The sequence below is a fragment of the Lactuca saligna genome, chromosome 3 (genome assembly GCF_052625555.1).
Source record: "Lactuca saligna cultivar CGN05327 chromosome 3, ASM5262555v1, whole genome shotgun sequence".
Lineage (NCBI taxonomy): Eukaryota > Viridiplantae > Streptophyta > Magnoliopsida > Asterales > Asteraceae > Lactuca > Lactuca saligna.
The window spans coordinates 117,464,520-117,480,451 of NC_136419.1; the positions used below are offsets into that span (position 1 = coordinate 117,464,520).

At 31.8% G+C, this 15,932-nt stretch overlaps 1 protein-coding gene across 1 annotated transcript; it reads left to right on the plus strand.

Annotated features, from left to right (window-relative positions):
• Positions 1 to 11,262: 11,262 nt before the first annotated feature.
• On the plus strand, positions 11,263 to 14,477 carry LOC145037169 (aquaporin NIP2-1-like). Its single transcript, XM_078985761.1, has 5 exons — positions 11,263 to 11,536; positions 12,902 to 13,126; positions 13,735 to 13,929; positions 14,018 to 14,079; positions 14,163 to 14,477. The coding sequence occupies exons 1-5, from the start codon at positions 11,405 to 11,407 to the stop codon at positions 14,329 to 14,331; spliced, it is 783 nt and encodes a 260-aa protein (XP_078841887.1). The 5' UTR covers positions 11,263 to 11,404; the 3' UTR covers positions 14,332 to 14,477.
• The last annotated feature ends 1,455 nt before the right edge of the window (positions 14,478 to 15,932 follow it).

Consider the following 15,932-nt stretch of genomic DNA (forward strand, 5'->3'; position numbering starts at 1 on the left):
TCGGGTTGCAGTTGGACATGTCAGCACGAGAGAGAATATCCCTAGCAAAGGAGGACTGAGAGAGAGAAACACGCCCGTAGAAGATCGAGTAGCAGAGATCCCGAGGAAAAAGGAGAGAGAACCTAAGTCAGACATTGGAAACTCAGAGGAAAGACGAGTGATGATACGAGAGATAAGAGCAGAAGAAGATGCAGTCAAAATAATATCATCAATATAAAGAAGAAGGTAGATCTAATCAGATCCTGAATGATAGGTGGAGAGTGAAGAGTCAGAGCGACTGCTGATAAAACTAAGGGAGGTGATAAAGATGAAAAAACGCAGGTACTAGGCTCGAGGAGCCTATTTAGGACCATAAAGTGCTTTCCTTAAGTGACACACGTGATGCAGAAGTGAATGATGAACATAGCCAGGTGGTTGCTTCATATAAACTTCCTCAAATAAGTCACCATGAAGGAAGGCATTTTTAACATCGAGTTGGTGAATAGGCCAGTGTTTTGAGACAATAATAGTGAGAACAGTACGGATGGTTGCAGGTTTGAAAATGGGGCTAAAAATTTCATCAAAGTCGAGACCAGGAAGTTGAGAGAAGCCTTGTGCAACAAGGCGACCTTTGTAGCGATCAAGATGACCTTTACTGTCAAACTTGTGATGATATAGCCAACGACAACCAACAATGTTAGCATGAGGGGGAGGAGGAACAAGATCCCAAGTGGGTTGGCCATGAGAGCAGACATCTCAGAGTCCATGGCAGATTTCCAGTTCGGGTCACAAAGGGCCTGGGCAGTGGACCGAGGTATGAGAGATATGTCGGAAGTAGCCAAGAGATTGAAGATTTGTTTAGGTCTGAGAGAACCAGTACGCGAACGAGTAACCATGGGGTGAGTAGGAGGAGGTTGAGAAGTGGAAGGGTGAGGGGTGGGGGGTGGGGGAGGTATCACCAACTAAGCCACTACTACTAGGAGAGTCGGAGATGGACGGAGTCACAGAGGGTGATTCAGGGACAGACAGAGAGGGATCGGTGGCCGGAAGGTCTTCTTAGATGAAATGATCATAGTCAGATTCATCAGGCTTAGTGTGAAAATTCATCAAATATGACATGATGAGAGATAAGGATGCGTTGGGTGATGAGATCAAGGCAGCGATGACCACGATGATCGGGGGAGGGACAAAGATAAATACAGGCAGAAGAGCGAGGAGATAGTTTATGTTGGGACGTGGAGGAAAGATTTGGATAACAAAGACATCCAAAAACACGTAGATGATCATAAGTTGGAAAAGATCCAAAGAGGAGCTCGAAGGAAGTCTGGAAAAAGAGAGTGGAGGTGGGAAGAAGATTGACCGTATGAACAGCCGTGAAAAGGGCCTCGACCCATAATTTAGGACGAAGAGAGGCTTGGAACAAGAAAGTGCGTGCAATGTTGTTGATTGTGCAAATGGCGCGTTCAACTTTTCCATTTTGTTGCGACGTATAAGGGCAAGAGAAACACATTTTTAATGCCATTAGAGGAAAAGAAAGAGAGTAAAGATTGATTGTTAAATTCACGACCATTATTACACTGAAAAAGTTTGATGACAAATTGAAATTGAGTTTTGACATAAGCAAGAAATTTAGTAAGGACATCATACACATCAGATTTAGCGCGTAAAGGAAAACCCCATAAGAAATGTGTAAAATCATCCAGAAACAATATATAATTTTTGAAACCACTCATACTAGTTGTTGGAGATGTCCATAAATCTGAATGAACTAATTCAAACATATGAGAAGTCATAGTTGTGGAAGAAGAAAAAGGTAAGTGACAATGCTTCCCAAGCTGACAAGCATGACAAGTGGGAAGCTTATTATTACTACTAGTGATAAATTTACGAGAATGTAAAAAATTCAAAATGGAAGAGTCGGGATGTCTAAGACGATGATGCCAGGTAGGAAGAGAAACAACGAGACAACTTGTAGCTGGAGATGGGGTGGGAAGCGGAGGAAGAATAGGATAAAGATCACTAACACTGTCACATCGTAGAATAAAGGTACCTGTTTTAAAGTCCTTCACAGTGAAACCAAAAGGGTCAAATGTAACAAAAACAAAATTATCAGTAGTGAATTGACGAACAAAGATGAGGTTTTTAATAATTTTGTTTGAAACAAAAACATTATTTAAAGCCAGGCGATTGTGAGAATGCAGTAAAAAAGTGTAACCAATGTCATACACAGGTAGTACATCACCATTTCCAACCATTATAGATCTAGACCTACACGGTGTTAGAGAAAGCATGTTACATGAATTAAAGGACATGTGAGAGGTTGCCCCAGAGTCCATGTAGTAGTTGTTGTTAGAAGGAGGCTGAACAGGCACTGATTGAAACACCGAGGCTAGATCTGTATACTGTTGAGGAGTAGATTGAGCATGGTCACTAAAGGAAGGAGCTCCAGGAGTTTGGTTCAGCTGATAGGCATTTAGTTGCTGCTGAACAAATGGTTGCGGGGGCAGCTGATAGGGCTACTGCTGGAGGCCGGAACCAAGTACAGAAGCAGCAGTTGGATGGCCAAGAGGCTGCTGAAAACCATGAAGCTGCGAAGGCAGCAAACTCGTGGGCGGGCCCTACGCAGGGTGATGTTGCTGCAAAGAGGGGCTGAAATGTTGGGTGTTTGGCAGACGTGGCTGAAGCAAAGTTGTGGAGCCAGCAAGACCGAAGGCAGCACCTTGTTGTGAGGCCGGAAAGTGTCTAAGAACACCTGCAAAGTTAGTATTATCACGAGAGTTATTGGGAGAGCTTTACTTCGAGTTGCTTTTTGCATTGTTACGGTTCTTTGTCCACCTATTTTTAGTTTTGCCCAAGTTATTGGAGGATGCATAAAGGGCGGAACTTTGAGACACCGAAGGATCAATAAGGTGATCGGATGCCGCCTCACGAGATTCATGTAATAAGAGCATATTTTTAGCTTCAAGAAACGAGGGAAAAGGCTTCATGTTTGTAATGACATCAACAATACTATGATATGAGGGCGGTAATTGCCTCAAAATTTACATAACTAGTTCAATGTCAGTTATAGTAAAGTCAACATCCTTAAGATCATCAGCAAGATTCTTAAGGGTGTGACCGAATTCAGTAATAGAACTGGAACCCTTCTTAGTATTGCGAAATTGATCTTGTAATTGCAACATACGTGACATCTTGTTGTTCCGTAAAAACTCATCCAACTTGTCCCAAAGATCTTTAGCGGTACAATCATCGCTAGAGATAATCTGCAACAAACTGGGATCACAGGTGCTATAGAACCATGATTTGATACGAGCATCAACGGAATACCACTCTTCATCATCTTCACTTGTGGGAAGAGATTTTCCATTTATGTGACCATAACTCAACGTACCCTAACACATATTGGAAAATATTTGACGCCAAAGTTTATATCTTGACCCATTAACATTAAGTTTGAAGCTAAATTGGTAGTACATATTTGTTAGAGTGCACACAAGACTTAATTTGGAGGGAGATGGGGTCGAAGATGAGGCTGGAATAGACATGGAACTTATACCTTAGGCAGCAAGGAAGAACCAAGATGGACTATTGCGTAGAGGGCAGGGACTGCCAAGGTGCAACAACCTGTCGACAGGAGGCAAAACAAGGGAGCCACAATCACACTGTAATCAACAAGAAGATCAGTAGCAACGTGTAGGAGACTTGAACATTGATTTAGTTTGACAGGGAAGAAGCAATGTAGCGGAGAAGAGCGTGATTTCCCAGAAGAAAAAAAAACGTTCACACGGTATGTAGGGAATGAAACCCTAGCTCTGATACCATGTTATTCAGATAAAAGTCTCCTTAACCAGAGACGTATGTATTGCATATATATATATATATATATATATATATATATATATATATATATATATATATATATATATATATATATATATATATATATATATATATATATATATATATATATATATATGAAACAATATTACAAAGTTACATGAAGGCCCCTAAAGTATAGAAAATATACAAAACAGCTATAACTAACACTTATGATATTTTTAGAAGATAAATAGTTTCTGATGGTACTCAAACTAAATAAATTTTATTAATTTCATTGAGATTCTAAAATTTGGGGATCATTTGCTATTTTGTTGTATTATTGTGACTGTTTGGGTGACAAAAGGGGGCTGTTGTCGGGCTATATTGCAGCATGGTCAATTGTGGGTTTAATGCAATAAAAACCAATATACTTTCTCTTATTTATATATTAATCCAACATGAGGTATGTATGCACTACAAGTTCCTCTAATGATTCCCTAAGTATTTTATCATTCAACTTTACTTATGTGCTGCTCTTTTCATCTTTAAGATTAAAATTAGTGACAATGTATTATAAGAAATAAATTAATATACTTTTATTTAAATTAGGCATTAGTGTATATAAGATAAGCGTCGTTTCCTCTTTTAATTTGAAATTAACGGTGGCATTTATCTTTTCAAGTTATTTATTTAATCACTTTGTAAATATTGTATATCAGGTGGTCAAAAGTCAAAACAAAAGCCAAAGAAGCAACCAAGAATTAAAAAAATAAAATCTCATGTTGATATTTGGGGCTCAATATTTATAACGTTTTGTAGATTTTGTTTCCATCAACTCCATATTCTAATTTAGTTATGCTTAAATGAACTTTTAAATGTAATCGTACGATTATTGCAAATTAATGATAATGATTTTCTTAATGATATATAACCCAGTCAAGTCGAGCTCAAAAAGATCAATTATTCTATGAACTCCTGCTTGAAAATTAAGGCACAATGAAGCTTAAGTTTAGTTTCTTAATCAAGTTGAGTTTGAACATGACATTATATCGACACAACTATAGTTTTATTACACTGCGTCATTTGGGTGCTATTGCTTTGGAAGTTATAAGGGTTAGTGTTTTATGTTTTATTTTATATATATATATATATATATATATATATATATATATATATATATATATATATATATATATATATATATATATATATATATATATATATATATATATATATACATATATATATATATATATATATATATATATATAATAACCTTTTTTTCTTTTTAACACAAAACAACATTGTATTTGTTTTTATCAAAAACAACAATATACTTTTTAATCTAAACAACAATATAGTTTTTTGTGACTGACAACAGAACTTAATTTTATTTTAATCCAACATAGTAATATACTTTATTTTTAATCCAATATGTTTTTTATTTATAACCAAAAACTAAATAATGTACTTTAAAGAAATCATTTTCTAAAAGACAATTACTCGCCCAAAAAAACTAACAAACATCCATCGAAAATTATTCGTATCTGTCGCTTAGTACGGGTAAATGACTACTATATATATATATATATATATATATATATATATATATATATATATATATATAATTTCTTTTAGAAATGAGATTCTAGAGGTTATTAATTTTGCACAAATAGTTTGTTATATTTGAACAAATATCCACACGATGCATCATTAATATCAACATGATCAATTTTACGTTTCCATGCTGACTTTTATGAATGTTTCTTACCTATGAATTTGATCACATATAATATGTATTCATTCGACAATATTTATTAGAGTTTGCCAATCGTAGTGACCTTATATATTTATTTACCAACAAATGCAACGATGTATAATTTTTATCAATACAACCGATAAAATTATCTTACAAAACAAATTGACGCCACCGCAACAAATGACAGGTAAAATCCTAGTTAATATTGATTCAAATATTTTTTCAAATTCTATTTTAAGTAATTAAATTAAGATTTATATTATTTTGTTACCAAACAAAAACATTGTTTTAAGTAACTTACAAAAGTTTAGCCTTCGAAAGACATTCTTAAATTGTATATCAAATTAGATTATGATTATTTCTAGAATAAACTGTATATAATTACATTTTAATATTCATAGTAATACAATGTTTTAAAAAAAAAAAAAAAAAAAAAAAAAAGCGCAGCTCTTTGTGTTTTCCGTTTTAACTTACATTATTGTATCCAAATCTAATAATGGAAAGCCTTCTGAAACCAAATAACGCTTGTGTATTTGAAACCCACTTAAACAAAAACTACAATAAAAAAAAATACTATTATCCGACTAAATTAAAAATGAAATATTTCAAGTAGTAAACCTAAAAAAAATCAAACTTTCTGTCTCAATTATTTCCGTAAGTCACCTAAAAATCAATTGCTTCTATTATAACACCTGAAAAAGTAAGGTTCAAATAAGCACATTGTGGAATCGAATTAGAAAGAAGTAATTTTGTTAAAGATTATATACTTCTTTATCATCTTGACCTATCAAAAATATTTAAAAACAAAAAAATGATCAGATTCATTTTTTTTTCTCACACTCAAGTTATAATTGGTGTGCTTATGTGTGGCTACTAATAGCAATATACATTTATACAATTATTTACCAATAATAACAATATACTTGCTATGTTTTACCAAAAAAAGGCAATACGTAAGAACTAATAGCAATGTATTTACAATGTATATATACATGACCAGTGATCCAGAGATGGATCATGTGCTATTAGCAACAACACTAATATCAATATACTTACAAAGTAATAGCAATATACTTACAATCCACTTATACGGAACCGCTATTTTTAATCCAAAAACAATTTTATTACCGGATTTTCTAAAAAACCCAAACCAAACCAATTTTTAAACCTAGAAAAATGATTTTTAACAAAATTTCACTTACATTAATCAATAATTGTAAAGTAACCCTATATCATCATATGTAATTGGTTGTGGTGCATCACCAACTTCCTTGTTTTTTAAGATTTCAACATTCTAGATGCAAGGAAATGGATACTTGCATATGATAAATAATGTTCTTATACATATGTTATGTTTGTAGGCTATGTCTTTGAAACTGGTTCAAATAAAGGGCCAACAATCAACAAACCAAAATTAATAGAGGATAATACTTAGCTTGATAGAAGAAACTGAAATGGATTAGTAATGATATGAGGATGGCTTTAGTCAATACTTAGCTTGCTAGAAAGAAATTATCAAAAATCCTGCAAGAAAAAAAATATAAATTAAATAAAATGTATCTATTTTTTTAGATGTTCAAAAATCCTCTTATATCACAGTTTAATGTCATACATCTCCCCCATCCATCTAATACCTCTATGGTGCCTTTGCCAATCGCTCATTATATGGTTTGTCTTCAATGTATTAAGCTACACATATCATAAACTTTTCATAGTTCAAAGAGACTATTATATTTAACAATGAAGAGAAAGTAGTTAGTAGTTACATTTATTAAATAATTAATCACCTATTATGAAAAAAATTATGTTGAAAAGAACTTAAACTGTAAGCCACCAATCTGGCTTCTTTTACAGCATCCATTAATTTATCAAATTTGACACCTTTCCTTTAACAAAATCACCCCCTTATTTTACACCCTTATTTCTGAGTGTTAATAAAAAAAACAAAAAATTAAGTGGAAGAAAGTTCTTATATTTGGAACTTAAAGAAGGACCAGAGATACTAAATTGAATTGACAAATCATAACCAACCTGGAAAGAAATGATAGAAATTGAAAGATTACTTAATAGATTGCAAAGAACTTAAACTCTAAGCCACCAATAGTCCAAATATATTAAGAAGAACAATAAGTACACCCATCATAATAAAAAACAACAAACAACAACTCCATCAAAAAATATCTAACACACTCCAGGGGACCACCACCACCGAGTATTAGCAAACATCGCACCAGCAAGGAGGAAATACATACATACCCTTTATGTTTTTCAAACCAAATCCGATGAAACGACTTCCACTTCCTTTCCCTTGTGTCTTCATATACTAGGAATAAAATAGAATCAACAAAAAAGAACAAAATCATTTATTCATGTTCTTTCTTGAAGTAACCTATAGCCATTTTAGTTTCAAAAACTAAAGAATCAAAAACAAAAACCTTGAATTTATATGTTTTAATCAAAATAAATATGAATTAGTTTAGGTAGACAAAAATAATAACCTTCATCTTATCATCTTCGATCAACAACAACGGCCAAGCGGTTTTTTTGAATGATATAGTTGCATTGGAGAGAGAATCATTTCCAGGGGTAGATTGTCATGCCTAGGGATCAATAAATTGCAAAACATGACTGTAAGTATCGTGGTAAATGGATTTGGTGGTGAAACGTACCTACAATCGAAGATTCCAGGTCAAAATTGACACGAAAAATGGTTTAAATAACAAAATGGATGATGAGATAAAGGAATAAACATGACTGGCTTTAAAGAGAATGAGAGAAGAAGAAAAGAATGAAGCATTTGCAAGTGGTGATCGGAGATGATGACCGAAAACCACAGATAGCGAATCTGAATAAAGCTACAATACAAGTTTTATAGGTGTGTGAAAGTTTGCTTCAAATAGCTGCCTTTGTTAAGAAAAGTCATGGTTGTGGCGGCTTAGGGTTTGTAAAGAGGAAGACGATGATAGACGGCATCTATGGTGGTGTTCAATGACAGTGAGACTGATGACGGTGGTAAGGGAGAAGCGGTTGGATTCTGCATAAATGCAAATGACCTAGGGTTTTGCAGAGGGTTTGAAATATTTGTGTCGTAAATTGGGGGTGTTTTGAAACCTAAGTTTAAAGAGCATTTATAATTCTATATGGGGGTTACATCCGTAAAACAACCGTAATTATATAGATTCATTTAGAAGCATAATAGGATTGTACATTGTTTAATAGAAATTGTACCTCTTAAATTTCAAGAAATATCCAATATGCTTAATAATATAGTAAATATATATATATATATATATATATATATATATATATATATATATATATATATATATATATATATATATAGAGAGAGAGAGAGAGAGAGAGAGCTAAGTTCAATTGTAGATTAACATATATTGTGCAGACCTGTGGGCAGTGTTATTCAGTGAGAATAACAAAGAAAATATGTTATTAGATAATGTGAATATATTTAATCTTACATAACTATTGTTATTATCATGCACTATCAGGGGCGGAACACAAGCAATAGAAGAAGGGGGGCCAAATCCATATATATATATATATATATATATATATATATATATATATATATATATATATATATATATATATATATATGTTACTATGAATCAATAGTTCATTACATATAACTATAATAATATAAATAATAAAAAGAAGGCAATTAAATTACACTTGAATAAAATGTTACCCTTCTAATAAAAGTTGGTACTGAAAACAAATTAGATAATGAAATACAAATGAAAAAGTGAAGTAAAAAATAAAAAGGTATAACAAAAAACAGATGAAGTCAATTGATTTGAGTTGTCGATGCACTTTGATAGACTTAGATCTAGACATGAGTAAATTTACCATTTCTAAATATGACATTACAGTAACTTTAATATATATAAAAAATATAATAAACATATAAGAGAAGTAATGGAAGGTCTAAAGCCTAAGGTCATACCAACTCTAATCTGACATTTGCATTAACTTTAATTTGAAATTGGCGTATTCGTCAAAACATAGCCATACTAAAGAAAATAAATATAAATAACACAAATCTAATCCTCAAAAGCAAAAAAGAATATAACCACTAACGGAGAAGAAGAATGCATACAGTCCCAACAACGGTGGTTGGGTGAAGCAAGGCGATAGAATAGGGCAAGGTCACTACTCTCCGGCTGCTAGCATCACTTCTGATGTGGAAGAGAATGTCTCTCTTCTTCCTTGTATCTCGCTTAGTTTACTTTTAAATTTTTGAAGATATTTCCTTCACTTATTGATCATTCGACAATAATGTTATCTTTATCTAATTTTTGCAACTTCTCTCCTCCTACTTTTCTTCCTATTTTATCTCTTTAATTGTAACTTATTGTTGTTTATGATTTTATTTTTTTTTGATATTTATGAGGGAGAATATATTTCTATTCTTAGATTAATGATTTTAAATTTAATCCACTAAGTTGAGGGGCCAACTGTAGTCTTTACCTAAAAATCATGAAGACCAATATTATAACAACTAATTTATTTATTTTTTTGGTATTAGATCGCAAAAAAACAGGGGGGCCAAGGCCCCTCCTAGCCCCTAAAGGGATCCGCCCCTGTGCACTATACCAATTAAATCGTCTATAAGGTTATTATGGACTTTTTTTATTATTCTTATTTTATTATAATGTTGTTTGAGTCGTATTTTGTAAGAATAAAAATAAATGAAAAACGATGTGTGAGAATAAAAATAAATAAGAATCAGTGAAAATATATGGTAATGATAATAATTGTATGATGTTGAATATATTGATATTACTAAATAACTTATTATTTTACTAATTCTTATAGAATAACATCGGGCACACGTCTGCACAATAGTTGTTCATCGACATTATATATATATATATATATATATATATATATATATATATATATATATATATATATATATATATATATATATATATATATATCCTAGCTTATCGACCACTCATGTTTAGACAGCAAAAACTATAATAATATTATCTAGTCATCTACTTTTGATTTAAAAATTATACATGATACAATTTAAGGAAAACAATCATTTCAATATAGATTATAAAAGCTGATATGGTTATTATTATATTACAAATAATTATGTATTGATGGTGGACACAATGATATTAGATAAATTTTGTAAACGTTGAGAAACACTACTATATATGAGCGTTATAGCGACCGGATTAATAGAAGTTTTGAGTTCAAAACCAAACACACTTTTTTGATTGTTGGTTTGAGTTCAATGAATGATATAAAAAAAAATATGGATTCAAAGTTATAAGAAAAAAATATGGATTCAAAGTTTTTTTTATTTTAACGGCAAAGTTAACTATTCTTTTAAATTCTAACGATATTTGAACTCTCAACCTTAACGAAGGATGACAATACCGGATCCCGTTAGACTAGAAGTTGAAAAGGTAAAGAAACTTCGATCAAGAGATTATAACTATAGTCTTTAGGCCTTTCTTTTAGATTTACGATACTACTCTTTTTTTTTCCCTCATTGGTAGTTGAATAAAATCTCTGTCGTCGTCATCGATATAGAAGAAAAAAAAAAAAAAAAAAAAATCTCTAGCCAACAAAGGGCCAAAATGTTAATTGCCACGACCATCCTATCAACAAATCATGCATCTGATGAGTTTATCTTGTTCACAAGTTATTATAGTTTATAAAAAAACTTACTTTTCATATGCTTCAAGTAGGTTAATTGTTTTTTGAATGGAAAGGGAATACGTGAATTATATAAACAAAACCTCAAGCACCTAAGGTGTCACTTTATAGCTGCCACTAGCATAAAAGATTCCCTTACATTCATAATCAATGTCCAAAACACATTCAAATTATGGCACAAATGAATTACCCATCATTACAACCGAAATATCGGAAGAAAACCAGCAGTTTAAATTCGCTACATTACTTCAGCTTCGTTATCCTCCTGGTTTTTTCCGAAAGGTAAGTTACCATTTCTATAATATTTGATTTTGATATCAACTATGTTATAGGAATGAGATTTAAAACCAAAAAAACAGAACCGGAATATGAAGAAAGCTCAGTCCGGTTCTAGGTTTAAAGAATGGATTTGGTCGGGTTTCGGGTAATTTGGGTTTGGGTCCTTCAGATTCGGGTAAACCAGGTTTAAGAACCGGGATCGGTGATGAGGGTCGAAACTAATTTTTGTGACAAGTTTAGATAATACATATCTCATTCGTTTGATGTTTGATTGATATGCGGTTTTTTTCAGTGTGTTGTTTAAAGTTTATAGATGATTTTAGAGTATAATTGTATAATTTTTCGTTTCATATTCATTGATTTATCGTCCCCCAAAGTTGAGATATCAAACCTAGAAATTTTAAGTTTTTCAACTTTTTTTGTATTATGTGAAATTTTAAAACATCCATATCTAATTAATTTGAAATCATATTAGCATGCAGTTTTAGTGTAGAGTTTGTAAAAAAATTTAGACTATAATTTTGTAATTTTTGGTTTTTTATTTGTTGATGTATAGTCCTTTAAAGTCGGGATATTAAAGCTTGAAATTTCAGTTTTTCAGTTTTTGGTATTTTGTGAAAACTTTAAAACGTGCATTTCTACTTCCTTTGAAGTCGGATAACCAAGTAGTTTTTTTTCTAATGTGTAGTTTAGAGTTTGTACTTGATTTTAAATTATAATTTTGTTATTTTTGGTTTCATATTCATTGATTTACAGTCTTTTAAAGTCGGGATATTAAAGTTATAAATTTTCATTTTTTTTGTATTATGTGAAAATTTTAGAACATTCATATCTAATTCGTTTGAAATCGGAGTAGAATGCGGTTTTTGGTTTAATATTAAATGACTTAAAGTTCCCCGAAGTCGAGATATCAAAAAAAAAATTAATGTTCAACCCACTAATTAATTACCAAAAAATTCTGATTTCCCGAGTTTTCGTTCTGGATCCACTTTACACAGTTTCCCGCTCAATCCACTTTGACATTTCGTGGTTTTGCAGTTTTAGACCCACTTTACTTAGTATCTTACCCGAAACCGAACCGAAATCAATTCCTATATACCGTTTCGGTTTCCGGTCCTACAAAATCTCGTTAACCGGTCTCCAAGTTTTTATGGGTTCGATTCTATCTGTATTGGGTTTAGACTCACTTTCATCCCAATCTACACGGCATCACATGATAACCGTCATGTTGTTAACAAGATGAGAATCGATAAGAGATATCTCATGTTCAAAATTTTGAATTACCTTTCTTACTTTGAGGACATTGTGATTTACATATGTAATACCTTTTTTTTATCATCTTCAAGATGTTTTGAAATTGTTTTTCAGGTGGTGGCAGAGGCGGTTGCCACCTTCTTGTTGGTGTTTGTGACATGTGGATCGGCGGCACTTGCCACAAGCAATGAACACAAGGTGTCTCAACTTGGAGCCTCGCTTGCGGGTGGTCTCATTGTGACGGTTATGATTTATGCAGTTGGACATATTTCGGGTGCACACATGAACCCTGCGGTCACACTAGCGTTTGCATCTGTGAGACATTTTCCTTGGAATCAGGTACGTGGCTAGACCTAGACCATCAATAACATAATGGATCATGTTTATTTAGACCATAAATCTCAATAGGCTCGAACCATATGTGGTTAATGTGATTATGTGATAATGATGGGCACTACATGACCTACTTTTAATTGGCGTATTTATAGCTCCAATTGTTTCATAAATACTTTTATGGTGTTCAATGAACTCAAGTCAAATCCATCCAACTTCAACTTCAGGTTTTTATACTTAGATATAAATATAAATATATAAACTGATTAATAGTTATCGTTATTATGATATTTCAGGTTCTCTATTATTAGATGTTATGTTAATATGAAGATATGATATGATTTTTGAATCGTTGAGTTAGTCCCGAGGTGGTAGCATAAAATTAAAAAGTTGTGTAGAAAAAACTAAAACCCTTGTGGATGCTTCCATAATAGAGGTTTTTCTAGATCTTAAGGAAAAACTCGTTCAACTTACTAGTAGTTTATTTAAAAGATTATTTATTGTGTCATCTGTGTTTTATAACTTAAAAGTTTTGAGTCCATAAATAAGTTAAGAATCTTTATAATGGAAATGTATATTGATGACAAATAAAGCTCACCCATTGTGTTTATAAGGTCCCGATCTATGCAGTTGCACAACTAACGGGGTCTATAGCGGCTTCATTCTGCCTACGTGTACTTTTACAACAAGTGATACATTTGGGCACAACAACACCTTCAGGGACAGACGAACAAGCTCTAATAATGGAAATCATCGTCACTTTTACAATGATGTTTGTCACTTCAGCAGTAGCCACCGATTCTAAAGCCGTAAGCACACCACAAAAGTACATTGACTTTTTCGAAAATGTCATAAAGTTAACAAGACCCATAATTCGATTCTAAAATTATTTTTCAGGTAGGAGAGTTAGCGGGTGTAGCAGTAGGATCGGCTGTATGTATTACTTCTATCTTAGCAGGGTAAAAATTAATATAATAAACTCTAATTTTTAACTAAATATTATTTAATAAAGATTAAGTTTTTTATGTGAATTATTTTTCAGACCGATATCAGGGGGATCAATGAATCCAGCACGTACTATCGGGCCGGCTTTAGCTAGCAATAATTATAAAGGGATTTGGGTGTATATAATTGGTCCTATTACAGGGACGGTATCTGGGGTGATGTGTTATAATTTTATTCGAGCAACTGATAGACCTATTCAGATTTAAACATCAAGAATGAAGAGCAATGACGAAAATGCTATTGTTTAAATATAAATTTAGTTCTCTGTAATTGTATATTTCGATCAACTATAATGGTTTCTCATTAAATAGAATAATAAGGTAATAGAATTAGTTATTACATTCCATTACATGCTTTGTATTATATAAATAGCAATATGGTTTTAAAAATATTATGTATATTAGTTTATTATAGGTATAAATTATGGTGATATTACCCCATTTTACGGGATCATAATCTCTAAAAAAATTTAGGCAGGGACCATATACATAATTTTTTAGACACATAGACCGTTTTCTACTGGGACATTTTTTGTAAATTATAGGGGTGAATTTTGAATCTTATTTTGATGCATCCAACGTTGGTTGTTATACGTAAAAACCATCTTATTGATACGTTATATAATGGAACAAACTCATTGCTACTGTTGAGATATTTGAAGTTTTGGATTTTTAGATTGATTTTAAGTTAAACCGAACTATTATTGTGGATTTCGGATTAATATTGGTTTATAAAATAAAAAACGAATATTCCACAAAAATTGAATGACAATTTCTTTATTTATTTTTAATATATAACTTGAATAATTTATAATTTTACTAAATTATTTTTTTAATTATTAGAAACTTTCATTTAATATAATACTTTAATATGTATTTTTTATCAAAAAAATTTTGTCAATGAAATATTAAACTACAATCAATTTTTCTTAATAGTTGTTTTTAAATTATAATTTATAACTACAAGGTTGTTTTTAGTTACTTTTATAGAGTTAGTTAAAATTTATGTAATATATTTTTTTTAAATGTATTACCTCTTAAAAAACCAAATTATAAAAACTGATCCAGCCAAATCGTAATTTGGTTGGATCGACCACCCCTATTTTTAAAAACCCATAGTCCCACATTGGTTGCTAATAAAAACACTCATCCCCTTAAGCCTCTATATAATGATTTATCAAGGCTTAGAAAGATTCTTTGTGCATAGGTTTGGGTTTAAACCTGAAACCGAACCGGAAGGAATCGAAAATGACACACCGAACTAATCGGATTGGGTATTGGATTCAGCTTCGAGTACTTGAAAATTGCAACATACACGTTTTGAAATCGTGTTTTGTAATGAATAAAATTGTGAAATACTATGTGAAATTGAGTGTTGAGTTCTAACAGATGGTTTTTACTAGAATAGAAGTAAAACTATGTTTAGAATCACTCAGAAAATATTGGAAGTCTTATGAGATTCTAATTAAAAGTCAAATAGTGAAATTTAGCGAAAATATAAAATTTTAAATAAGTAAAATTTTATTATTTGATGTTGTAGAAAATCTCGTTAGAAACTTGTAGGCGAAAACCTCGTCGAAATCCGAGTTATAACGAAGAAGTTATGACCAACCGAAGATCCGCGATAAAACCGGCACGGCGACGAATGACGTAAAAAGTGAGTTTTTGATAAACTACTTTTTAGCCTTAGTAATCTAAATGAAAGTCGTAGTATTCGTTAAACCGAGAAATTCGATAAAAAGAACGCCAAAATTTGACTTCGTAAGAGGAAGTTATGATTTTTCGAAATTTCAACTTAGTAGTAGATA